The 20,672-nt window shown below is 35.7% G+C and overlaps 1 protein-coding gene and 1 pseudogene across 5 annotated transcripts in view; both read left to right on the top strand.

The window, feature by feature from the left end:
• Positions 1-20,672, top strand: part of SOS1 (SOS Ras/Rac guanine nucleotide exchange factor 1) — a 125,189-nt gene that overhangs the window by 61,610 nt on the left and 42,907 nt on the right. For all 5 annotated transcript variants that reach the window (XM_065929397.1, XM_065929398.1, XM_065929402.1 and 2 more), the window contains 3 exons: positions 2,763-2,906; positions 7,355-7,465; positions 7,540-7,638. In XM_065929397.1, coding sequence (XP_065785469.1) covers positions 2,763-2,906; positions 7,355-7,465; positions 7,540-7,638 — 354 coding nt within the window. The remainder of the gene's footprint in view (positions 1-2,762; positions 2,907-7,354; positions 7,466-7,539; positions 7,639-20,672) is intronic.
• Positions 6,091-6,221, top strand: LOC136165565 (U4 spliceosomal RNA; annotated as a pseudogene).

Consider the following 20,672-nt stretch of genomic DNA (forward strand, 5'->3'; position numbering starts at 1 on the left):
AGCAGTTATGATAAATTAAACACCAGAAATTAAAAGACAAAATCTAAGCTAGACTGATTATGTAAGTATAAATGAATTCACAGAATCTTCCACAAATTCCAGAGAATAAAGCCTCTTGTTTAGGTAGAAGATTTCTGTGTTTGACTCATTTGCATTGAACGAACACTGCATCAGTGCTGCCTATATTGTTAGATGCCATACTTGGCAGTGGAGATTCAAAGATAAATCAAAAGCTATTTACTTTTCTCAAGTACAATCTAGTCAAGACAGAGATGTCAACATTAAATTGCGATACAGTACGAATTACATACATAACAGAAGTATGTACTGATGTGCTATGTGCTAATTACCATAGCAGAAGTATGGCAGCAGTATTTTGGGGAGCACAAAGGAAGGAGCCAATAACTGAAAATTAGAGAAGGGATTACTGATCATTACTGATCTTACAGTAGTAATCAAACCAACCTGATTGGGTCCTGGAGAAGTACTAAGGAAGAATAGCTGAGATTGTCTAAGGAAGTTGCATCCTAGTAATTTCTAAAATTGTACCTACATAGTCATGGATGACTGATGGAGATGTGGTGCTCACAACAGAGGCTGAGACTGATGTTCAGTCATTGTTATGACAATGAGTGAACATTAAAAAAATAAAGGAGTATTATGAGTACAATTATGAGTTGTACAAATCTGTAAATAAACCATTTAATTGTTTACTTTCAATGGATGAATTGCATTGCCTATAAATAATGTTTTAATGAAGTTGTTTAAAAAGAGAGATAAAGAGTAGGCAAAGATATTCTTAGGACACAAAAAAATCAAGAACTATAAAATTAAAAATTAATAAGCTAGACTGCATTAAGACAAAAAAAACTTTTGCTCTTCAAAAAGCATTGTCAGAAAAATAAGAACATAAGCCACATATTGGTGGAAGCTATTTCAAATACATAAATCTAACAAAGGATTGTATTCAGAATATATAAAGAACTTCAGCAATTCAGTAATGAGATAAACAGCTTGATACTTTTAAATGGGCAAAATATTTGAACACTTTATAAAAGAAGATACAACAGTGATCAGAAAGCATGTCAAAGGATGACCAACATCGGTAGTCATGGTGTTAATCATTTAGTTGTGTCCGACCCTTTGTGACCCCATGGACTGTAGCCTGCCAGGCTCTTCTGTCCATGGGATTTCCCAAGCACGAATACTGGAGAGGGTTGCCATTCCCTTCTCCAGGGGATCTTCCTGACCCAGGGATCCCTGGTCTCTTGCATTGCAGGTCTCTTGCATTGCAGGTGATTCTTTACCATCTGAGCCAAACTCCCACACGTCTTAATAGTCATAGGAAAATGCAAATTAAGAGCATTATGAGACACTACTGGATACTCATTAGAAAAGCTAGAATTAAAAAGACTGACAGTACTGGATGTTGAAAAGAATGTGGAGCAACTGCTTTTGGGAAATGTAAAATTCCCACATTACCTGTGAGATTGTAAGCTGGTTTAAATAGTTAGGAAAATAATTTGGTAATTTCATATAACATTAACCATAAATTAGCCATCAGTTCAATTCAGTTCAGTTCAGTCGCTCAGTCGTGTCCGACTCTTTGCGACCCCATGAATCTCAGCACGCCAGGCCTCCCTGTCCATCACCAACTCCCGGAGTTTACTCATACTACCTAGCAATTCCACTGCAAAATCACACTTGGGCAAAACATCCATTCAAAGTTCAAAATAGACCAGTGGATTTTAACAATACAAAGTTTATATAATTTCAGATTCTACCTTGCAAACTAACCTTTTAGAAGCTACATATTGACTTGTGTAATACTGTAAAAAGATAATCACTCCATATATATGCAATGTCCAGAATAGGCAAATCCATAGAGATAGAAAGTGGATCAGTAGTTGCCAGAGACTGGGAGTGGGTGTGCAAGGGAAGAATGGAGAGTGCTGCTAATGAATACAGTTATTTTAGGGGGGGAATGATGATTTTCTAGAATTTGATGGTAGTAATGATTGAATAGTTTGTGAATATGTGAAAACCATTGAATAGTATACTTTAAGAGTGAATTTTATGATATGTAACTTGTATCTCCATAAAAATAGCTATGCAGGAAAAGGAGAGTATCCACAATTATTTGAATAAACTATTAAAATAGTCCTCTCTTTTCCAACTACATGTCTTTTAAAGTTAGATTTTCCTCATATGCTTTAACCAAAGCAGTGTATCACAACAGATAGAATGCAGAAATATACATGAAAAGCCAGCTATCTGCAATTAAGCTAGGTATTAGAGATTGTGTTAGAAAATGTAAAGTAGTACCATTCTCCTCACTAAGATTTTTGGTTGTTTTAGAGAAACTAGCTACTTTTCATAAAAGTGCTATTTATTATTGTTTTTAAATGAATTAAATGTTTTATAATTTTCTTGGTTTTAATGTCTAATATGGTAAGTGTAGTAAATGGCAATAGTAAATAATTTCTAATATAGTAAACAAATAGAGTTTTCAATAATTTTTAAGAGTATGAAGGAATCTTGAGACCAGAAAGTTTGAGAACCAGTGACCTAGAGCAATGTACCTACAAATTGAACTTCATTGCAAAAGGAATTCTTTGTATTTTACTTGTATTTGTAAAGTTGTTAAAATTTTTCACTATATCTGCCATTTAAAATTTCATGATTATAAAATGACTTATTGGCTCAAAATAATTTTTTTATTATACAACCTAACTGAATTAATATATTTTTCTTTCCAACAGGATGTAGAAAATATATTTAGTCGTATAGTGGATATACATGAGCTTAGTGTAAAATTACTGGGCCATATAGAAGATACTGTGGAAATGACAGATGAAGGCAGTCCCCATCCATTAGTAGGAAGCTGCTTTGAAGACTTAGCGGAGGTAGGTACTTTAATTATACACCAAAAATTTCTGAATTTAGAAGACCTAAATGCAGTTCAAAGGCCTAGATTTTATTCAAATACATTTGAGTAAAAATTGGAATCTGAATTCTTATTTCCAGCTAACATAGACATTAACTGCTGGCTACTCAGTGGTATTGCCCCTTCTTCAAAGGGTCACCGTCAGCATTTGTTGCCATTATTTCATAGAACTTAGAAAAAGTAGTCTCTTTTCCATTATAAAAATAAGCAGATCCCAAAGCTGTTTTCAGATCCCACAGCTCACACTTAATTGGCTATCTTAGCAATGAAGAAGCCACAGAACTTGGGCTTGAGGTCAGGCTACTTATGTTTCAATCTCAACTCTTCTACTTATTAGTTATATGTAACCATGGGCAATTTACTTCACATCTCTAAACCTCCCTATCTATATTTGTAAAATAAGGATAATAATAGGACTCAGGATTTTGTGAAAGTTAAATAACCTACCTGAAATATTTAGCTAGCCACCTTCATACAGCTACTTAATATGTGATAACTGTGCATTATTATTTAGAAAGAGAAAATGAAGTCCAGGACCTAGTGGAATGGTGATAAAGAATCTGCCTGCCACTGCAGGAGACCCGGGTTCAGTCCCCAGGTCAGGAAGATCCTCTGGAGAAGGGAATGGCAGCCCACTCCAGTATTCCTGCTTGGGAACTCCCATGGACAGAGGAGCCTGGTGGGCTACAGTGTATGTGGTTGCAAAAGAGTCAGACGTGACTTAGCAACTAAACAAGTGCATTGTTATTTAGAATAGGAAAATCAAGTCTAAGGCTTAGATGATGATCACAGGGGTAGAAAAATGGTAACCTTCTTGATACTTCAGCTGCTAAAATATACAAGTTAGCATTGATTGTCATTCTGAAATTTCTAGCTCTTGTTTTGTTCTCATTCTAAAATCAACTGTATCTTTTATTATAACTCAGGGTTGAGTTTATAAAACAAATTAAGACTTTCAGCAAAATAATAATGCTGAGTTTAAGCTTCACTGCAGCCCCTCAGTGTTGCTTTAACTACATAAAAGTCATAAAGTGAAAAAAGGAATATACATAACTAGACTCAAAAACAAGGATGTTCTTCAGCCAGAGGGAAAGTTCTACTCAAAGAAAAGTCAAGAAATACAAGAGCTAATGGTAGGAAACGTAGTAGTAAATTTTATAAGCTATTGCATATTTTTAAAACCAAACTGCTTTTTTTTTTTTAACTTGAAGAGTGAACTAAACTTCTCAGTGCATAATATGGGCTTACCTTCAGAGGATAAGAAAAACTAAACAAGTTTGAAAGTGAAAACCCATCGAAGTGAAAGTCACTTAGTCGTGTCCAATTCTTTGCGACCCCATGGACTGTAGCCCACCAGGCTCCTCTGTCCATGTAATTCTCCAGGCAAGAATACTGGAGTAGGTAGCCGTTTCCTTCTCCATGGGATCTTCCCAACCTAGGGGCTGAACCGAGGTCTCCTGCATTGCAGGTGTATTCTTTACCATCTGAGCCACCAGAGAAGCTCAAGAATACTGGAGTGGGTAGTCTGTCCCTTCAGGGGATCTTCCTGACTCAGGAATCAAACCGGAGTCTCCTGCATTGCAGGTAGATTCTTTACCAGCTGAGCTATCAGGGAAAACCTGGTACCAGGGACAGAGAATGTAAAGTTTAAACAACTTTAAACTCTCTTTAAAATTTAGGAAAAAAATTATAAATAATAGCAAACTGTATTTGATTTTTAAAACATTTAGGAAAATCACCAAATAATAGAAATAACTACCTATAACAGTGCACAAAAATATAGAAACAATTTTTAATCATTTCTACGATAATAGGAAAAAATAATGAAGCAAAGAAAGCAGTGATAATGAAAACAAAATACAGTCATCCTTCAGTATTCATGGGGAATTGGTTTCAGGAATCCCCTTTCCAATATCAGAATCTGTGGATGCTCAAGTAACTTCATATAAAATGGTATAGTACAGTTAACCTTCTGTATCAGCAGATGTGGAAGACAGATACAGAGGGCCGACTGTGTAGTATGATACAAGTAAATCCAACTACGTCACGCTACTACATCAGTAACTCAGTATGAGCAAACTGCTGAAACTTGCCTATTTAAAGAAAGTACTTAATTTTTTTACGGTCTGTTTTATGCAGCTTATAAGTGAGAGTGAAAGTCACTCAAGTTGTGTCCAACTCTGTGCAACCCTATGGACTATATAGTCCTTGGAATTCTCCAGGCCAGAATACTGGAGTGGATAGCCACCTAGAGATCAAACCCAGGTCTCCCGCACTGCAGTTGGATTCTTTACCATCTGAGCCACCAGAGAAGCCCAAGAAGACTGGAGTGGGTAGCCTATCCCTTCTCTAATGGGTCTTCCCAAACCAGGAATCAAACCAGGGTCCTCCTGCACCGCAGGCAGATTCTTTACCAGCTGAGCTACCAGGGGAGCCCTTATAAGACATATACCCAAAACAGAGACTCAGAAATACTAGGTTGGTGCAAACATTAATTGCTGTTTCGGACCATGAATTTTAAATCATTATAACTAGGCTCAGGCACATCTTTATTAACTAAAATAGGAACCATTACAATGAGCACATTTTTGCCAATGAGAAATAAGTTTGTGTATTCCTGTAGCATAAAAACCCATGCCTCAGGATTCCATGAACTCTTGAAAAGGATTTTTTGTCTCTGGCTGATTGTAGAAGTATATTTTCCCTGCAAAAAGTTGTCAAGCTGCTTGAAGAAGTGGTAGTTGGTTGGCAAGAGGTCAGGTGAATATGGTGGATGAGTCTTAAAACCACAGGGTGTTTAGAAGTAAGCCCAATAAACATGCAAGATTTTTGTTAACAGAGTATTAAAATAGATTTATAAGGAAGATCAAAAATAGAGACACAAAAAGCGACTCGGTTTTAGGATTATATACATATGTTATTAAAACTGGGAAAGAATAATTAAGAAAAATATGAACCTCTTTATACTCTTAAAACACTGTGTCCAGTATGATATATCTTAGGATATATTTTACGATATATCTTAAATGATTGAAGTTTTTAAAAAATTAATATAACATTTCACATTAACATTAAAATCTCAACAAATAAGAAAAAGCATAGAATGTTAAAGTCATTCAGAAATTTCTTTAAAATGTTGGCCAGGCTTTGTGCAGTGGCAGTATTGTAGCCAGTGAGGTTTATCCGAGGCACGATTATTGCTAATTGAAAACTAAAATGTTGGCCAAAGTAGTAATAGAAGGGACCTTTGTTAATCTAGTAAAGGATATCTATCAGAAACCTATAGAAGATATATCTAATGACTAAGCTGTAGGAGAATGCCATTCACTACTTATATTGAGCACTCTAATAGAGATACTAGCCAAAAGACAGGAAAAGAAGAAATAAAAGTGTTCTATTTGTAATCAGCATAATTGTCTACATAGCAAATCCAAGAAAATGTATAGTGTTATAACTATTAGGTAGGTTCAATATAGTTGCTAGATAAAAGACCTATATGTGTATATATATATCTTTCCTTAAAAAAATAAGTCTGAGAAAGAGCAGGGTAAGTTAAAATAAATATTATCTTTTCTGTCATTCACTCCTAACTTCTTTTGCAGTCCTCCACTAGATGTCCTCTTCCTTCTCTTTCTAGAATTACCCTTCATAAAATTGAGCTCTTGCTAGAATCTACAACACTATTTTCATAATAGTTTGGAGGTTTTATGTTTTTATTTTTACCTGCAATAGGGCACAGGATGGAGGAGAGTGGAGATCCTACCTCCTGAGAAAAATCACAATACCTACTCACTTTTTTTTTTCAGGATTCACCAGAGCTAGTAGATTATAACCTTTAGAATTGTTTAGTTTATTAATGATTGATGATGGTAAAATTTTTTGGCAATTTGAATTAAATTATTGTTTTGTGAAAACTATAACAGTGGATTTTAGGTGATATAAACAATTTACTTTCAGCTTGCAGGATGTGAAAGTAAGTCTACCTCTAAGAAGTAATCATGAGAAAATAAATGCTTGGCATCAGTATTCTAAATTTTTATACTTTATCTGGTTATAGATATCTATGCCCTTTATTATTCAGGCTAAATTTCATTTTCCAGATCCCAAGTCCCCCCATATGTTTGTTCATAATACTCTCCTAGAATCCTTTCATGGGAGGTGTCATAACATGCTAGAATCCCATTACTCATCAGAAAAAAATTCATTTTCTTTCTTACTTGAGAATATTAGGTTTACTCTAGTAAAATTAATAGCTATGTAATTTTGCTTTGAGGCTTTAAAAGAAATATGTAATTGTGCAGTGATAGAAGTGCTCATAATATAATCTTTCTGTATTTATGGAGGTGGGTTATTTATTCTTTACCGTAGAGAAAGATTATTTATGTTTTACCTTTTTTATTTTCTAAGGAATTGGCATTTGATCCATATGAATCATATGCTCGAGATATTCTACGACCTGGTTTTCATGATCGTTTCCTTAGTCAGTTATCAAAGCCTGGAGCAGCACTCTATTTGCAGGTATAGTAATTTTTAGATCAAGATATAAGATGCCTGGAAAGTAAACTTAAAAATTAAATCACTTTGTTTTCTAGTCAATAGGCGAAGGTTTCAAAGAAGCTGTTCAATATGTTTTACCCAGGCTACTTCTAGCCCCCGTTTACCACTGTCTACATTACTTCGAACTTCTGAAGGTAAGAAAACTCTTTCTTCTACTTATAAAATATTCAAGTGTGATACAGTTTTTTACCAGTTTGTGAACCATTATGTGAGTGCTCATGAATATGTCTATATCTGTTTTCTTTTTTCTAGTTCAGCAAATATATATGAATTTACAAAAGAGTGGCATATTTTCTCCAGTTTTAATTATGAATTTTAAAGCAGTCATCAGATATTTTTATCTTGTGTACTTCTTGCTTTCATGGCCAGTTGTTTGGAAACAATCTTGGATTTGTGCATCGTAGTCTCCATCCTGGGACCTCAGCAGATTCAGGGACTTAGATAAGGGACCACATGTTGGATAATGCCAAAGTAATGGAGAAGATTAATCACCTAATGTTCGTAGCTTAAGTTTGCAACTATGTCTATAAAAACTACTTATTATTAGTTTAGATACAGTAAACGATAGTAATCTTAGTAAAAAATTTCCCATTTGATTATATATCAGAATACTCAATTTGAAAAGTACTGACAGAAAGGATTTTGCTTTTTTCCCCTTTTCCTTTTATGCACTGAAATTAACTAGGGAAAGGGGGAAAATTAGTTTGTATAATTCAGTAGTGTAACTTAGTGATTTACTTTTAAATATCTTAAGTAACTAATGATGTCTGCTTTGGATTATGGATAATATATCCTAAAAAACATCAAGTTTTCTCAAAAATTTTAAATAACGAATGAGATAATAAAGATATTTTATTTATCTGTAATGAACTAGCCCCATGAAGACAAAATATGATATGCATTAATACTATTATTATTTCTTTAGCTTTTAAAAGAATGTTTCATTAAAGAAAAATTTAATATCATGTTGTTATGGAGCATGTATTACTGGAAATCAGATTTATAGTTTGCAGGAGTACATGAAGAAATGGGCTCTCTATAAGGAATCAATGAATGAATAGAAAGCCTCTAAATTTAGTAAACTGAAGGAACTCTCATCCTTCCCAGGTGTCTCTACATTGTGGGAACTTAGAGTTCAGTTAGATTTCTTAAGCAGGACAGTTTGAATTAGGAAAGGACTGAGGAAGTTGAAGAACTTAATCACCAGGCAGAGTTATGAAGCTCTTAGCTCTCTGTTCTAGCTGCAAACAGAATAGAAGTTATGGTCTTTAGTAGTATAGGATGATTATTTTAAGAGGATAGTCAAGAAGAAGCATTTGGTGTATAAAATCATTCTTTGTAAAGAATGACAAACCATAGTCTCAGAATGGGTCATTTGCACACAAGTTTATTATATAGACCTTTCTTCATAATGGCATCTCTAATAATGGGATTTTTTTTACCTGAGACTGTAATGAAGTTATCTTAATAGTATAAGAGAAATTAATTATTTACTCCCCCAAATATAGGCAATTAAATTAAAAATTTTTTTAAGTTATGGTATTGCATTTTTTGTTTTATAATTGCATCTACCAGCAACTTAAAAGATTTCTACTGGTAAACACCTGTATTCCTTGTTTGTATTACTGCCTAAATTTCATTGCAAAATTAACAGTATATTGGGCAGGAAATTTTGCCCAATTAATTCCATAAATTGTCATCACTCCTTTTTAGTCTGCCTTCCCGCAGCACTAATGTACTATTTATGTTTACTGTCTTTCATTTCTATTTGTTGGTATGTTGCTTAAATAATTTTATTGCACAGTATTTTCAAAGTGTATTCTATGGACTGCTAGTCCCATAAGATACTCTAAAGGTCTGGGGGAGGGAATGCCTTGGTGGTCCAATGGTTAGAACTCCATGCTCTCACTGCTGAGGGCCTGGGTTCAGTCCCTGGTTAGTGAACTAACATTCCACGTGTTCAGTGGTCAAGTATATTTTGGAAAAACTGTATGCTTAATTACACTCCTAGAAATGTTCAGTATATGTTAGAATACTAAAGGCTTTGTAAAATCATGCAATAAAGCAATCTATATAAAACTATCTAAAGCAGTTAATTCCCAAATTAATTAGGCCATTTGTTGTTTAGTTACTAAGACGTATCCAACTCTTTGTGACTCCATGGACTCCTCTGTCCGTGGGATTTCCCAGGCAAGAATACTGGAGTGGATTGCCATTTCCTTCTCTGGGGGATTTTCCTGACCCAGCAGTTGAACCTGCATCTCCTGCATTGGCAGTCAGATTTTTTACTGCCAAGCCACCAGGGAAACCCAAGTAGGCCATGAAACCCTTAAAAAATGTAATGTTTTTCTGGCAGTTACTTTGGGAAACTATCATAGAATACTTCCATCAGAATAACTGAAAGAGCTTCTAACACTTAACAATATTAAGATATTTTTTCCAACACCATGATTCTCACTAACTAAATTTTTTTAATCTGGGTATTGCCATAACTCCAAGTTCCAGGGTGGACTTGGTGATTTTGGACTCAACAGTGATTAAATAAAATCAGCAGGGAACAGCAAAATCTTAAGACATCATTGACAATTGGAATAATTTATCTATGGCATGGAGTGACCTCTTTTTGAAGGCTCACTGGACTAGATAGGAGTCTGATGTTTCTTTTCTGGTTCTAGACTGGTAGCCAACTAGCTGAGTTGCCTGCAACAAGTCACCTCACCTTCTGAGCCTTGGTTTTCTTATCTGTGAAATGCTTATCTCACTGGGTTGTTCTGTCAACCAGGAGAGTGTATGTAAAAGTATTTAAGATACAGTAAAAATATAAATACTGAGTATTGTCAGTACTGGAGACTTTTCTTCTTGTCTTGGAGGTATCTTCAACTTAAACTAACATCTTATTCCCTTCATCTTTCACCACTTAGCTCTCTTTCCTGCCTGCGTGAATTTGTATTCCATTTCTTAACAAAGAATCAGCTCTTAACAAAAGGATCAGCTCAGATCCCTTCACCAGAAGCCTCAGTGCCATCTTTGATTCTTCTCTCTCCCTTATTTGCAGAGCATCATGGTTTGATTCCAGAAATGAGTCTGAAAGCCAGTCTGTTCCCCTGTTGCACTGACATGGCCTTAGACCAGACCCTCAGCATGTCTTTCCTGGGTTACTGTAGCAGTTTCCTATAAGGTCTTGTATCTCATGGAACTCTCGGTTTGAAAAGTGCATTTAGTGTCCTTTTGAACTGGGACTCAAAGTCTAAATTCTTTAACTTTTCTTCAGCCTCATCTCTCAATACTTGGTGTTATTTACCTTATGCTTTAGCCATAAAAAAATTTCCAAGCAGTCCTGGAAATGTCAAGTTTGTTCAGAATTCCTTATCTTTCTTCCTATTTCCCTGGAGTTTCTCTTCTATCTCTACCATCCCCTTTTGTCTGAGAAATTCCTGCTTATCAAAGAGTTTGTTCAAATGTTGATTCTCTATCAAGTTTCCCTCCATTCTCTAGGCTGACCCTTTGACTAAGCTGCTTTATTTTCTTCATATCTCTATAGAACATGTCTCATTTTTATTGTCTACCTTGCCGTCAGAATGGAGCTAAACCCTATATGTATCTTTGAATTCTCTTGCCTAGCAGTGTTTGGCATTTAGACATTTAATAAATGCTTGTTACAAGATGAATAGCAAAAATAAGGTAAGTTTTCCTTAGAATTTATGTTTGTAGGAATAGTTAACCTGTAAATTGTATATAATTACATTTACTTTGGAAATTTAGAATGCCTTAAACTTTACAAATTCAGAGAATAAAAGTTTAGTTATTGATAGTATGACTTTAATGCCACTGAAACTGGAAAAAAGAAGTAACTCCCTTACTTGCCCCCCTCAAGTTAGGAGTCAAGTCTTTGAAACCTTTAATTAACTTTTTCACATTAAAGTTCATTTAAAATCAACAACAACTTCCTTTGTGTCCTTTTGAAAACCTTATTGCTCTAGTAATGTGATTTTTCTATGTGAAGTTTAATTTGCTTTATTAAACAAATTTAGAGTTGTTTCTTGGGGCTAAGTATTTTGAAGTTTACCAAATCAGCACATTGTTCAGTTCAGCAACAACAGTAACCTTTTCTTTGTTCTTTAAATTTATTATTTTATCCTCTTAAGGTAAACTCAGACAAATGTTAGAAAAAATTATCCAGGATGATTTTGAGCAAATCAGTTCCCTAGAGAATTACCTATTCTTTTCCCGTATGCACTGGATACATGTAACCTAGGAGATATGAATCGTCTCCCTTAATTTCAAAAGCAGGTTCAAATCTATGTTGCAACTTGTGCATTAGTGTATTCGTTTCCTAGGCTGCTAGAGGAAAGCACCACAGACTGAGTGGCTTAAAAACCACAGAAATGCATTCTTTCACAGTTCTGGGTGTTGGCAGGGCCATGCTCTTTCTAGAGGCTCTAGAGAAGAATCCTTCCTGCCTTTTCTTTAGCTTCTGGTGTATCCCAGTAACCCTTGGCATCCTTGGCTTATAGATGCCCTCACTTCAATCTTTGCCTCAGTCTTCTTTCTTTACATCTTCACATTCTTGTCTGTTTCCTCTGCATTCAAATCTCTCCTTCCTTTTTCATACAATACCAGGTTAGTGGATGTAGGGCCTACTGTAATCCGGTGTGACCTCATCTCAGCTTGATTATATCTGCAAAGATCCAATTTTCAAATAACATCGTGTTCACAGGTACCAGGGGTTAGGACTTTGGAGGGAACACAGTTCAACCCATTACTTTCAGTTTTTGGTATACTATAAAAAAATTATATCCATTTTTGTTTTTCTGATTCTCCAGTATATACTGACTTGCTTAAACCCATAAAAATATATTTTTTGCATAGGCCAATTAATCAATGCTTCCTGAACTTAGACTTTAAAATTTAATTTCAGCCCAACAGCAATTTAGTGAAAAGCCAGCAATTGCAGTATTTTTCAAATAGTAAAAACTCACAGGGATACGGAATTACTAACAATCATCTGAGTAAGACTAATGTACATAACTGAGGTTGGGGTTATCGTGTATGGTTTCCCTTAAATGAAAAAATAATATAAAATTTAACACTTAAAACCTCCATTCTTTTCTTAGGTTTCACTGATAATAAAAAGTACAAGACTAGCAAAATAATTGAGAGAAAACATTTCCAGGTTTAATTTTAACATGTCATAACAACCCTCTGCTTTTAGATAAGGTTAAGAACCAATAGAATAGTAAATATTGCAGTGGATGTTAATTCGTTAATAATAGTGCAGTGCTTGTCTTGGTCACAAGTTTTACTTCAGAAAATGAGACACTAAAGATTGTAATCTAAATGCTCACATGATTAGATGCTTCCTGTGTTACATATTAACATTTAATTTCCTAATATTCCTCGATTTTTGTGTACTGACTTGATTCTTAACTTTTCCCTTTAACATCATAAATATTACCAAAATTATAGTCCCAGATGCTTAAGTACAGAATTATGGGAAGGGATTACAGGTAAGAACTTAGATCTGAATGGTGCAGTGAGTAGAAAACTTAGGAACTGAGGGATGTTAAAAGTAGGAGATACTTTTCCTCCCAGAGTAGTTTTTTTTCTTTTCTTTTTCAGGATATAATATAAAACAAATGGAAAAGGCAGATATAAATTGTGCTACATCATTCACTTTAAACACCCTTTAGTGACCTTCACATAGTGTGCCAGAAACTCTTGTAAAGAAATATGCTCTGCAGACCCCCTGCTACAGACACTGTGTATGCATTCGTTAATGGCTTTGGTTTGTTGCTTTTTCATTTGGGGAGCGGGAAAGTAACAAACATCTTCTGCTCTAGGTGATTTCTTATGTAGTTTTTTTCAATGTTCTCCATCTGGTTGCTGTATGCTTCAGATCATTTTTTTATACTGCCCATAAGCCAATGTTTAATACCAGTAATAAGAGGAGATTTAGAAAGCATAGCTTCTCTCTGAGTATCACAAAAATACGCCCAGAAGAGGTCTGTCTAGCTTCCATTCCTTTGAACTAGCTTTCTAAATTTAGAAATTCTTTTCCAGAAACCATGGACTCAAAGCATTGAGCTAAATGGTATATCTGACCACAGATGTTGATGACTAAAGTTAAACATAAGATAGTATAATTCAGAAACCATTATAAACAAACAGCTGATTAATGTTTTACTCTCATTTTAAAATTTTAAATCAGCTAAACTGCTATGAGGAACATTTATAGTTTTGGTGCTTTTCTCTCTGATAAGAACAGAGCAATGGTTTTGAAAGGTATTTTATTTCATAAGTGAGATTATCCTAACATTCTTTAGGGTTAATTTCCTGTTTAAAGTTCAAAATCCTTTCGTGTTTAAGGTTTTTAACTTGCTTTTACATTATTCCTTTTTCTGCCTTTTTTCTCCTCTTTCTGGATTGCCAGTTACAATGCGTGTAGAACTACTTCATGTTGTCCCATACATCTCTGAGACTATTCATTTTTCTTAAATGATTTTGGTTTTTGTTCTTCAAAGTGGTAATTTCTATTGCTCTGTCAATAGAACTATTAGTCATTATACTTACTCTAGAATTTCCATTTGGATTTTGTTTTATAGTTTCCAGAGACTCCCTATCTGAGCGCTCAAGAAGACCATGTTTTCCTTTAATTCTTTGAATATGGTCACAAAAACTACTTTGAGGTCTTCCCAACATCTGGGCCACATGGAGCCAGTTTCTACTAACTGGGTTTTTCCCTCCAATATGGGTCACATTTTCCCAGTATTTTTGCTGGCTAACAACTCTGGATTCTGTTGTGTTGAGGATTGTTGGGGTTCCATTTGTGGATTTGGGTTTTGCTTTGTTTTGAATTGTTGGGTTTTTACTCTGGTGGGCAGTTAACTTCTGATTTGTGTGTGTGCATGTTCAGTCGTGTCCGACTCTTTACAGCCCCATGGACTGTAGCCTGCTAGACTCCATTGTCCATGGAATTTTCCTGTCAAGAATACTGGAGTGGGTTGCCATTTCCTACTCCATGGATATTCCCGACCCAGGGAGTGAACCCACATCTCCTTCATTGATAGGTGGGTTCTTTACCACTGTGTCACCTAGGACTCAACTGCAAATTTGTCTCTGCTGTGTTGTGTAGCAGCCGATATCTCTGTTCACTTTTTAGGATTTCCATATGCTGCTCTTTTAGCCTAATTCTCTCCCGTCTGCCCTACATGAGTATGACTTGACAGACTAAATTTTGGGCAGAGATAATGTTGAGATTTGGGGGTACAGTCTCTGGTTCCCTTACACCTAGAGATTCCCCCTTAATTTCCATTCACTCTACCAGACTCAAGCTCTGTTTCCTAACACCTTAAACCAGTAAGACTTCAGCTTTCTGCTGTTTGAGCTATGTACATTTGAGAAATAAACTCAGTTTAAGAAACTCAGAACTTTATCCATTATAGCACTGTCTTTCAAAAGTAGATTTCTTTTTGGTCTCTGCCACATTACTTCACTGGAGTCTTTTCATGCATTCAGAGTTTAGCAGTCAGCCAGATGTTTGGGTAGAATTTATTCTCAGATTTTGTGTCTCAGCCTTCTGTAGTTCATTCACTTCCAGATCTCCCTCTTCATTTCCTCTTATATTCTTTGTCTTTCATCTTTAGCCTGTAACTCTTCCTTTCATTCTTCTTCACTGTCATCATGGGAGGTTGGGGGTAAACCCTAATCCCACAACTGTATAGTTTCTAGTTGTAACTTTTTAAGAGCAATAGTACCTCTGGCTTATGCTCTCTTTTAGATGTTTTCCAGTGCCTATAAATATTTTTAATTTTTTATTTAGATTGAATAATTATTATCTGCAGATGGTTCTCAAGACTACTGCACCACCATTACTAGAAGTTCTTGCATTTTTTTAGCTCTACTTCAGTATTTGTTGTGGCTTTGTTATCTGTGACAATAGGAAGGGGATACAGTGAAGGGCTGCAACTCAGATTCCACAGATAGGCAAGAGAGCCGCTAACATTAGAAAATGTATTCTACTAAATTTAAAGATAAAAATAGCTAAATCCTGTTTAAAATACAATTTGAATATTGGGCATGTTTAAAAATCGGTTGCATTGGTTATTTGGGGGGCTTCTCTGGTAGCTCAGCCGGTAAAGAATCTGCCTGCAATGTAGGAGATCCCAGTTTGATTCCTGGGTCAGAAAGTTCCCCTGGAAAAGGGATAGGCTACCCACTCCAGTATTCTTGGGCTTCCCTGATGACTCAGATGGTAAACAATCCACTTGGAATGTGGGAGACCTGGGTTCGTTCCCTGAGTTGGGAAGATCCCCTGGGGAAGGGCATGCCAACCCACTCCAGTATTCTGGCGTGCAGAATCCCCATGGACAGAGGAGCCTGGCAGGCTACAGTCCATGGGGTCACAAAGAGTTGGACAGGGCTGAGCAACCAAGCACAAGCACAGTTGTTAAGTCGTCCTTTATCTTTTTCCTCACCTAGATAACATGCTTGAGCTTAAAATATTCCCATACCAAAACATTACACAAATTTTATCCGATTAGCAGGAATTCTAAAAACTTTTTACAGTTATCTAAGATTATTTCAATCTGAAAGCATAATAGTGACACTTGGGAATAGATCTCCTTGTTTTTCTTTTTTTGCTGTTGTGTTATGATTTCTTCATCAGATAAACACTGTATTCAGTTTTATCCCCCTTTTTTAGTAGGAAATTCACCAAACTCCTTCTTTAAGCTAAAAATAAAAATAAATTTGACCTTATTACAAAAAATTGGTTTTAAGTCAGAATGAAAGGAGCTTGGTAACATTATTCACCAGCATTTTGGCCTTTCGGTTATATTTCAGTTTCTTTTTTTTTTTTTAAGTTGTAAGATCTTTTCTTTCATTAAGTGCTTCTCTGTTTTAAAAAGTTTTCAGAATTTCTAATACTATAATATTTAACTGGTAATTATTTTGCTAATAGATAATAATACTTTTATCATTATCTGTCTCTATCATTCTTTTGTTCAGAAATACTGAAAAACTTTCTCATAGACAGTTTTAACTGTCTTGTGTGTGTGTGTGTGTTAGTTTCTCAGTCGTGTCCAACTCTTTGTGACCCCATGGACTATAGCCCATCAGGCTCCTCTCTCCATAGGATTTTCCAGGCAACAATACTGGAGCGCGTTGCCATTGCCACCTCCAGGGGATATTCAAGATCCAGGGATTGAACCAGTGTCTCCTGTGTCTCCCACATTGCAGGCAGATTCTTTACCCGCTGGGCCATCAGAAAAGCCCCCTAGTGACCAAATAAGTCTTCATTCTTGAAAAGGATCTTTTGATTTCATCTTCTGTTCATTTCTTCTCAATACTCTGAGAGCCATGATCATCTCATCAACAAATCTCCATTTAGTCTCATCCCCACCCCATCCCCCAATTTGCTGTTGACTAGATAACCAAACCAAAGCCATCTTTCTAAAATGCAGATTTGATATCATTAGCCACTAGCTTAAAATCCTTAATGGCTCCCCATTGACCCAGGTTAATGTTCAAGTTCCTAATAAGGGTTACAGTCCTGACTTGGTTATTGTTGACTTCTCCAGCATCTTGACCCATCACTTCTGTCCACCCCACTTCCCACTCACCAAGTTCTACTCTTCATTTCTCTCAACATTGGCCCTAAATAACTCTTTGAATTAACAAGCTATTTTCTCTGCCTAATACATTTTTTTGTACCTCTGTTGCCCCATGGCTAAACCATTCTTATCCTTCAAACTTTATAGTCATTTCTTTCTGGAAGCCTTCTTTGCTGTATTCTTCTGTCCCTTTATTAGGTTAGGGATTCTTGCTGTGTATTTCCAGAGTGCCCTATGTTTCCCCATTATATCATTTTGTTGTTCATTTGTCTTCTCTTTAACACTCTAAGCTCTAACAGCAGTGCCCAGATTTTGCTTGCTCATTATCATATTTTTATTACTTGAATGATAGGGGCTTCCCTGGTAGCTCAGCTGGTAAAGAATCCTCCTGCAGTGCTGGAGACCCTGGTTCGATTCCTGGGTTGGGAAGATCGCCTGGAGAAGGGATAGGCTACCCACTCCAGTATTCTTGGGTTTCCCTTATGGCTCAGCTGGTAAAGAATCCACCTGCAATGTGGGAGACCTGAGTTCGATCCCTGGGTTGGGAAGATTCCCCTGGAGAAGGGAAAGGCTACCCACTCCAGTATTTCTGCCTGGAGAATCCCCATGGACAGAGGAGCCTAGCAGGCTACAGTCCATGGGGTCAAAAAAAGTCAGACAAAACTGAGCAACTTTCACTTTCTTTCATGAATGATAGATGGTTAATTAAATATTTGTTAAATTAATTCTGATTGGAACTTTTACTGAAAGTCTTCTGTAGACTGCCCTTTTGAGTCTTTTTCCAATCAACTACTGTTAATATTCTAAATAGTTTCTAAATATGTAGAAAAAATTATCTTAATAAGACTTGTGAGTTTCCTCAAAAACATTGAGCATTTTGCTTTTATTTCCTAATAGTGAACTATGTCATGTTATAATTTATATTTTAAGATTTCCTTTTTATATTTTCAACTATTGACTAGTTTAATAAAGATGCTATTTCATTTAAATTACAATTATGGAAGAATTATACTATTTTACTGTTACATTATTTATTTCATGTAATAGATACCATGTTGAAAATGGTCATCACTTGTCTTGGGGGAAAATGAGGATTAAGTAAAAAAGATCAAATTTTGTTAATATCATTAAAATCATATAGTGGTTGAAATTTTATGTATTGTAGAATTATCTGCATATCTGAAATTACTTTAAGTCAAAAAACAACTTCTGGGGGGAAAGGAAGGAACCTCCTGTTATGAAATTTACTTAATGATTCCCATCTTTGCTTCTGTCTCACATTTTGTGATGAAATCTTATATGTATATATAATATTTAAGATAAAGATAAACCTTTATTTTCCAAATCTTAATTATATTAGTATATAATTTTTTAAAAATTATAAAAGTGCAGTTGATTTCCAATAGTGTGTAAGTTTCAGGTGTACACACAGCAGTTTAGTTATACTACAGTGTTTATTCCTCGATGACCTATTTTGTCATCCTTACGCATTGTAATTTACCATTTGAATGGAATAAGTTTTATTTGATGAATATTTTTTAAACAGGTATTTACAGTCTTTTCAGTTCTCTGGATAGTGTATTGAAAAGGGCTGAGAGTTGAGACTCCTGGGTTCTGGTCCTGCCTGCCTCCATCATCAAGTAATTTGCAGTTCCTTCATTTTATATTATTTTGTGTTGAAGAAAACTAATTTCTAGAAATGAAAGCATATAGATTCAAGCTTGTTTTTTTAACAGAGAAGGCATTATTTGATTGTGAATTAGTTGGACTTATAAAATTGTGTCAGGTTCAACACTTTATTTTTTTATGTATAAACCAATTGTTAATTTTATTCATCTACTGAATACTATTGTGAATTATCTTTTTCCAGTGTATAGCCTCCTAGTTCAGTTCAGTTCAGTTGCTCAGTCGTGTCCGACTCTTTGTGACCCCATGGACTGCAGCATGCCAGGCTTCTCTGTCCATGACCAACTCCTGGAGGTTACTCAAACTCATGTCCATCGAGTTGGTGATGCCATCCAACCATCTCATCCTCTGTCATCCCCTTCTCCTCCCACCTTCAATCTTTTCCAGCATTAGGGTCTTTTCCAATGAGTCGGTTCTTTGCATCAGGTGGCCAAAGTATTAGAGTTTCAGCCTCAGCATCAGTCCTTCCAATGAATATTCAGGACTCATTTCCTTTAGGATTGACTGGTTTGATCTCCTTGCAGTCCAAGAGACTCTCAAGAGCCATCTCCAACACCACAGTTCAAAAGCATCAGTTCTTCAGTGCTCAATTTCTCAGGATTTCCTTTGGGCACACAATATACCATGTTGACTGCTGCTCCTTCTACTTACTTCTAAAGGATTCCTCCCCACCCCAAATCACTGGTGAAAGTGACTCCTTTCTTTGGGAAAATGTAAATTTTGTCATCTCTATAGATCATTATGAATTACCATTGTGCTTTAGAATATGATTCTCTGGATAAGGTTAAGTATATTCTCATATATGGCAATATATCATCAGGACTTGATAATTTTTAAAACTGTTTAGTGAACAGCATTTGTAAAATTGAATTGTTGCTGTTAGATAATGTTATTAAATAGGCCCCCATGAAAAGCATGGATATCACTTTGGTAACAAGAAGATGCTGATACTAATTGCCCTTGCTTTATTCTGTAGCAACAATAAGCTACCCCTTTGGTGATAGTTAACTTGAATTATTCTTCACCAATGCCCGGTTTAAATCAGCTATGTTAAGTAAAAGAAGCAAAGAATGCTTATCAGAAAAATCATTTATTACATTGAAATTTGTTTTAGATGCTTGACTAATGCTATAAAGGTAAATATTACATTTAAAAATTATTTCATCAGTAAAGTTCCATGTTTTTTCAAAGACTTTGCATTTGTGCTTTTAAAATAGATTAAAAATATTTTTGCTATACCAGTATATTCTGTATGTGAAATGCTGTGCTATGCTTAGTCACTCAGTTGTGTCCGACTCTTTGCAATCCGATGGACTGTAGCCTATCAGGCTCCTCTGTCCATGGGATTCTCCAGGCAAGAATACTTGAGTAGTTTGCCATGCCCTCCTCCAAAGGATCTTCCCAACCAGGGATCAAATGCAGGTCTCCCGCATTGCAGGCAGATTCCTTACCATCTGAGCCACCAGGAAAGCCCCGTGAAATGCTACAGTTAATGGTAGATAACATGACTCAGAAATTTAAAACACTTTTTAGAATAGAAAGTCAAATGCATGTCTAAATGGATCTGTTACTTTGAAAGTTCTTTTTATGTGTGTTAGAATTGTGTGTCTTGTATGACTTCTGGTATTTTTGCCTGAATTAATGATATTAAAAAATCAAAGGATAGACTATAAAGGACTCTAATATTCTATTGCATGCTAAGTTGCTTCACTAGTGTCTGACTCTGCAGCCCTATGGACTGTAACCTGCCAGGCTCCTCTGTCCATGGGATTCTCCAGGCAAGAATACTGGAGCGGGATGCCATTTTCTTCTCCAGGGGATCCCTTGACCCCAGGGATTGAACCCATGTCTCTTAACTCTCCTACATTGGC

Source organism: Muntiacus reevesi, chromosome 3, assembly GCF_963930625.1.
Source record: "Muntiacus reevesi chromosome 3, mMunRee1.1, whole genome shotgun sequence".
NCBI lineage: Eukaryota > Metazoa > Chordata > Mammalia > Artiodactyla > Cervidae > Muntiacus > Muntiacus reevesi.